The following is a 7,189-nucleotide window of genomic DNA, read 5'->3' as shown; positions in this document are numbered from 1 at the left end:
ACCACCTCCGGACCAACATATTCGCTCCAGAAGAACCACCTCGCCCCGGCCCCCAGCGCCGTCGTGGACAACGACAAACGCCAGTGACACGTCGAGAAACAGATCTCGCCAGATCTGAAGAACGGCGAGAAGACCAAGCTGCCGACCTGAAAGATCGACAGGCACATGTTGCCAACAACTCCGAGACGCCGCCGTGAAGGTCGCCGCCGGTGTGGGAGTGGAGTTGAGGCAGATTTATTTGCCCGGGCGGCGCTCCCACCACCCCAACGACGCACCACAGCAGACAAGCCCAAACTACAAAACGGAGGAGGAACGAGGTCCCCTCCCCCTCCTGCCGCCGGAGCGGCAAGCGGAGGGAGAGGGGCCCAGAGCTCACGCCGGTGGAGATGGGATCTGGCCGCCGCCGCCTGGGAGAGAGGAGCAGGGAGAAAATATTACGTACAACCAGAACGTACTTCATACTACTCCAGTCGCCAAAGGTTGCTGGCCAAAATACCGCTCCCATGTGCCTTCCCAGCTGAAGCGTTCAAACAGAAATAAGCACCGCGTGACCTCACGCCGTTCTCTGCCACCGCGACCTTCTAGGTTGGCTCCGCTGGATATCTCAGGCGTGGGCAAGGCATACGCAGGGCGGCCGCCATAGCCCATGGAGCCGGAGGTATGTGGCTCTGCCTCTGAAATCTTGATTTTCTTTGTAGCGCCTAATCAAGACCGGATTCAAATCCGCAATTACAGGGGTAACAGGGTGGAGGCGGATTCCGGTGAGGTATTGCCAGAATCGATCACATCAACCTGGATTGGATTTCCTATTTCTTCCCAGATCCGAGTCGAATCGGAATTCTGTGTCGAATCGAATTGGCGTGGAAAGGATATCTACAAGTACAACGCGCGCGGCCGGACCGGAGTTGCCGCCCTTCTCTCTCTGGTCTTGGATCCATTGATCGCTGCCCTTGAGTTAGTTCTCCACTATGGAAGCTGCATGTCTAGCGTCTCCAGATTGGTCTGACCTGCCGGCGGATATACTGCGCAGCATACTCGAGTTGCTCGAGTGCCCGGACAACCTCCGGGTTGCCGCTGTCTGCACGGCGTGGCACAGGGCGTCCTCCGAGGCAGTCTGCCGCATCAACCAGTTCCCCTGTTTACTCTATTGCACCGAGGCCGCCGGCCCTAGCGCTGTCGGCATGTACAGCCTCTTGGAGCAGAGAGCATACACCATTACCCTGCCAGACCCACCAATCACCGGGCGGTATTTGATTGGCTCATCCCATGGCTGGCTTATCACTGCAGATGAAAAGTCTGATCTGGTGCTGCTCAACCCCATTAGCGGCGAGCAGGTGAGACTCCCGCCGGTAACTACCATGGAACACATCAAACCCGTTATGAGCGGCGATGGGGTCCTTGAACAGTATGAGATGTCTTATTACCATGGAATGTTTGAAACTCCCGAACAGCCAACCTCTACTCACCGATTGGATGAATACCGTGAAACTGTATATTTCAAAGCTGTCTTGTCGTCTGATCCGTCTTCTGCTGGCGATTGCACCGTTATGCTAATCCATCAGCCGTACTGGCAGCTCTCGTTTGCAAAAATCGGAGGAGATACTTGGAACTGGATCGCAATAGACACCGATTATACTGACTGCATTCATCACGACGGATGGTTTTATGCTGTTAATATTGAGGGAACAGTCGACAGCTTCTACTTAAATGGTTCATCTATCATTCATAAACGGATTACCTATCAGATGCTAGTGCCACCTAAGATGGTAGTCTACATCGTTCAAGCCCCATGGGGTGATAAGCTCCTAGTTAGTAGAACTATAAATCATGACACGGAGTGTACGTTCGAAATTGTGGTGTATAAGGTTGATCCCGACGGTAAGAAACTTATCAAGATGACAGGAATAGGTGACCATGTGCTGTTTATTGGGCATAATGCTTCCCTCTGCCTTCCACTGAGTGATCACCCCCAGTTGATGTCCAATTGTGTTTATTTTACTGATAACGTTCTTGACTCGTTATTTCAAGAGAAAACCAAGAAGCGTGATATGGGGATTTATCATTTCGAAAGAAATACTGTGACGAAAATCGTGTCTCCCGAGCTTTGGATGACCTGGTTACCTCCGGTGTGGTTGACGCCCAATACTTCAAAAAAAGGTATGTTTTCAAGTATCTTCTTTTTTGTTTTGACATTATGCTTTCAAATATGCCTTATAATACGATAAAATCCTTGTTGGTTGACACGTACCGTATTTTTTTTTTCAAAAAGGAGAATGAGCCCCGGCCTCTACATCGGTTGATGCCATATATTATTAATTATTTCACAATTTTAAGCAAAAGCTAGGCATCAGTGCCGAAAAAATTGGTTAAAAAAATAAAAAAGACCCGAGGCCGTCTGACTTGGGCATCTCTACAATCCTACCACATGACAAGTGACCGAACAAAGAAAAGTACACAACGCCTAGACAAAACCTTCAAGAATTGCACATACGACGATGATAACAAGTCAAACCATAGGTTTCTGGATTTTCATCCGCAAAGCCGAGTTTTGAGTCATCACCTTCACCAAGGTCAAGATACACGTTAGTCGGCATTGCCTAAGCAGAGTTCTTGTGTTTCCACTGGAGTGTCCGCATAATTTTCATTGCCGTCACTGTCAGCAGCCTTTCACTAGCTGAATTCTGGAGAAGATTCCAGAAGCTCGTTTTGCCATTGCCTCACTGCTTCCTCTCGCCGTCTCCCCACCTTCAGTCCCATTGATGGGAAATGGTGGACAGTGGGCGCCGGAAGGGATGATTCCATCGCACCACTTACTCGATCAGTGCCATGTGCTAGTACTTTCATATGAACTTGCTCTTCTCTTGCACTAGAGGCTGGGGCGCCTCCTTGCCATACAGTGGTGGGACAGGGTTGCATGTGCTCTACGAGTACATCGCACAATGGAGAGCCAGCCGCCCTTCCTCTTCTTCACTTTCTACCGATGCAGCGGAGATCCTCCCCACTCCCACGAACAACTGAAAGCCACAACCGATCCCATTTGAATCGCGGCCAATTTCGTTTTATGTCTGTTGTTAGTTTTTTGGCGATCTCGCACTGGTCTTTGGCATCTCCACTTTCACCGCTCGTTCACCTCTCCTCTCTCTCCACGATTTGGTTCCACACTGGCTTTCTTGTAACAGATCTTCAGTAGTTACCCAGAGAACTGGCATCTATGTGGATGTGTTTTCTAGAGCAATCACTTCAATGGACCACAGAAGGTATGTTGGTACTTGAGAAGCAAAATAAAACAAAATAAGTGTATGGTGTTTACAAACAGCAGCTTACAAAGCCGCGGTAGCAGACACAGCTGTGTAAGCGTGGGTAGCCTGAATCAGAATTATGGTAGCATTCGCTGAACAAGAACTTTACAGGAAAGGGACCTTGATATCTCTCGGTCATGGCTGCCAACAATGAGATCTGGCGTTGTCCTTTTCTCATCCATGCACCCTTACAGCAAGTACAAGTCTTATAGGGGATCAGGGTAGGCTTGTAATGGCATGTACTGATATTTGTTGCGAGCCTGGTCTGCCAAAACAGAACATGCATCTGTTGTCCGAAGAAACTTCAAAAAACGCCATTGATTCAAAATTGAAGAGACTGGAGGGGAAGAATTCATCGGCTTATTTTTATAGAAGAATTCGCGAAGAGGACTCGAGTTGCGAGCGTGGAGGCTCGAACCCAGCCAGGCTAGCACACATCAGCCCCTGCCAATCATCCCGGCTATGCCGCGGTTCTCAAACACCATTTATTCAGAGTTGTTGGTTATTAGCTAAGCAATAATGGCCTGTTTCAGACCCAGGCATCCAACGATTTTCGACAACTTATAGGGCACTGGACCATAGTGAACACAGGGCACTGATCTCAGAAACTAAAAATAAGTGGTGAATAAAAAAATGACACTTGTACTAAAGTAGAAAAGAGAAGAGCGGACGTTGTCACACCTAAAATCACACAAAGCTGCTCCTAGATGGATAAAATTCTCTATGTATGTCAGTGTGATGGTCCTCTTTACCTATAACCGTCGGTTTGGTTAACCTGTGTTGATAGATGACTTTTTTTTAGACCAAAGGCACCACGTACCTGACTTTAAGTTAATAAAGCCACAGGGCTGACAGTTTTACAAAGTTATGCTGACAACGCAGCTTACAACACGGCCACTCTGGCCAGCTTAAAGGTTCAGTTCGCATATAAGATTGCAAAAGAAACACCAGGGACTAGGCATTCTGCTTCGCTGTTGAATGTTGCGCTGGTGTACAGGTGTCCGTGAAGAGGTGTTTAAGCAAGGCCTCCAACTCGTCCAGCATTGGTGCGTCCTTGAGCTTTTGTAATGGTCGCCACAGCTGCATAAAGCATCATTAGAAAAATACAATTGGCAGGTTATTGGGGAAATTTGGCTTCGATTGTAAATTTATTTCGGGTCTTCCAAAGAACCTAGCAAAGGGCAGTGAAGAGAACCCAGAGCACCCGTTTCTCTTTCGTGTTATAGCCATGAAAAATGACAAACCAATCACTTCTGCTAGATGGATTCCATGTCATTCTGAGCGTGGACCTCATCCCACTCCACATAAATTGCGTCAAGACACATTGAAAGAAAATATGATCCACATTTTCTGGCAGCCCACAAATGGCCAAGGTTCAAGAAAGCGTTAAGCGTAATTGGTGCGGTGGCCTTCCGCTTATCACTTCAGTGCGCATAAGCGGTGCTTTTCCCATCTTATTTCCGCCTTTTCCCGCTTAAGCGCTTATGCAATCGATGCGGAAGGCCTCCGCATTGCGCTTCAGCGCACATAAGCGACGCTTTTTTCCGCTTTCCCGAACCTTGCACAGGGCGCAATGTCCATCTGAAGGGCCACGACGTTTAAGGATATGGTCATTTGAAGGCAGCCTGCCCCTCACCAATTGCAAGACGGAAATTTTAATTTTCAAGGGCAGCGTTGCCTTCACCTATAGACGACTTCTGTTATTATGCCCATCAGATCTCATTTCTCAATCATTATACAAACGTTTTACTTTACGTGATGCATGATATTGTGTCATGTATGGATGTACCTTCCGGAACTAGGCAACAACCATAGCCTGGCAGTCTGTCATGGACGTTCATCTAATTAGTGTCATGTTTCATTATTATTGTTATTTATCTGCGGGGACGTTTCATTATTTTGTAACTGTTTTGTAACCCTAATAGCATTGCGGTTTTATGTATGATATACTTATTTGTGGTAAATTACCAGTCATAGTTTAGCTCCAAACATGCAAGCCTAACAAAGTTATGTTCTACAGGCATCACAGGACCCGGTGCTTGGAATAATGGAGACATGGAGGACTAATCTCACGGTGGCCAGGAATAACCATCCAAACGCATTGTGGGTTCAACCTTTGGTTAGAATGGGAGTAATGAACTAGTTAACAAATGCTATGAGAAGGCACTGTCACCAAGTCAAGTACTGTCTCCTTTCGAAGTTACTCTGTGTTCTGTGTTTAGTCAAAGTCAAACTTTATAAAGTTTGACCAACTATATAGGAAATCCTGCTGATGGCGTTTTTTTCTATATATTTTGGCAAACTTTACAAAGTTTGACTTGACTAGCCCAGAAAGAACCTAGGGAGTATGTGCGTGTTAAGAGGTCCGGATGTCTTATGTTTGTTGCATTCATAATTAACAAATCCTGCGGAACAATTGTTTGCCTCCTGTTGACCTCAATGTATCTATGCACTGTAATAGGATGATCTGCGTACTTCCCTACTTGGTTGCTCTCCGTGTCTCAAATAGTTTCTAACAATAAATGCAGTGTACCGGACATGGCGTTTTTGCAACCAGGTGCATATGCTCCTGATTTTTTTATAGCATTTTAAACTTATTTTAAAATGTCAAAAAATTGGTAAAAAATGTCGAGCGTATATCTTGTTGTTCTATGTCATCCTAAAGTCGTTTCACGAAAAACTAATCTCTTTTATGTCACATATAAAAAAGAAAAAATTTGGTGCTAAAAATCGTTTTTCCTGAGAAATTTCTTTGTCTTATTTACAGATGAAACAAAATAAGTCAATTTTTTGCGAAACTTGATGTGCACATTGAATATAGATATGTGCGCGCCGAAATTTTATTCGGATGTGGCAGGAGCATATGGACATGGTATCAATGATGAGGGGACAGGTTTCCCGATCTTTCACGATGCACCTTGATGATCCATAGGATCGATAGATCTTGAACTCCCTTGACAGATTCAAGGATACTCAAGTACACATGATTACCCTTAACAACTCAAGAACTCTCATATCTTTATTGATAGATACCTAGACGAACGTCCGAGACGCCGTGAAGGAGCCAACCCTGCAGGGCTAGTGATGAGCTTCAGGATTAGAAGATTCAACCAAAGCTAACCCTAACCCTAGCTGTGCCCTCTCCTTATATGAGGGAGAGGTGGCCGGCCAGCCCCCTATTGGGCCTAACCTAGTTCGACTTGGACATGCCCAAGTCAAACAGACACAACTTAAAAACCCTAGATGGCCCACCACATGACCTGACTACATTATTCCCTAATAATAATACTACGAAACAATAATGGTACAACCTTAGACTTAATCCTCGTATCAATGGCTGTCCGATTGTACCAGGTCTGGATATCCATATCATCCTCCCCTTCTTCAAGAAGCGTTGTCCCCAACGCGTGAGGGTCTGCTAGAAAAAGGGTGGCGTCAGATAAGAACATCGCCGGTCTTCATCCTCAAGCCTCGCCAGTCTTCCACACCACATCCTCCCTCTCGACTAGCTTGACTCTTATCCTTGGCGCCATTTGGTCTTCGACGCCATCAACCTGATTGAAGACACAAGTATCCTTCCAAATGCAACTGAAGTGCACAATACATACCACCCAAAACAAAACAGAACAAATTCATGTCCGCCTTGGATCCAAATAAGTTGAAAACACCTTAGTATGCATCCTTCTGACACACCAATGTCTACCTCCTTGAAGAGCAAAATTTCTTCCATTCCACGACGAACAAACAGCAGCAGCATAAGTGGCGCTACAGGTCTGGACGCCGATACTGCCGGACTGCACGCCTGGAACGGTCGGCCTGGGGCCCGGTCCGATCGGCCTGGGCGCCGGTCCAACCGGCCTGGTGCCCGGTCTGACCGGCCTAGGTGCCGG

The 7,189-nt window shown here is 46.7% G+C and overlaps 1 protein-coding gene across 1 annotated transcript; it reads left to right on the top strand.

Annotated features, from left to right (window-relative positions):
* The first annotated feature begins 968 nt into the window (after nucleotides 1-968).
* On the top strand, nucleotides 969-5,757 carry LOC124649804 (F-box only protein 7-like). Its single transcript, XM_047189376.1, has 2 exons — nucleotides 969-2,157; nucleotides 5,320-5,757. Exons 1-2 carry the CDS (start codon nucleotides 969-971, stop codon nucleotides 5,364-5,366), a joined length of 1,236 nt encoding a protein of 411 aa, XP_047045332.1. The 3' UTR covers nucleotides 5,367-5,757.
* The last annotated feature ends 1,432 nt before the right edge of the window (nucleotides 5,758-7,189 follow it).

Source organism: Lolium rigidum, chromosome 1, assembly GCF_022539505.1.
Source record: "Lolium rigidum isolate FL_2022 chromosome 1, APGP_CSIRO_Lrig_0.1, whole genome shotgun sequence".
NCBI lineage: Eukaryota > Viridiplantae > Streptophyta > Magnoliopsida > Poales > Poaceae > Lolium > Lolium rigidum.
The sequence above is the reverse complement of the archived record's forward strand: the minus strand, read 5'-3'. Positions and strand labels throughout refer to the sequence as shown.

Coding starts and splice junctions, on each gene's coding strand:
- LOC124649804 (XM_047189376.1), top strand. CDS start 969: ATGGAAGCTGCATGTCTAGCGTCTCCAGATTGGTCTGACCTGCCGGCG. Junction 2,158..5,319: donor GCCCAATACTTCAAAAAAAG/GTATGTTTTCAA, acceptor TATGTTCTACAG/GCATCACAGGACCCGGTGCT.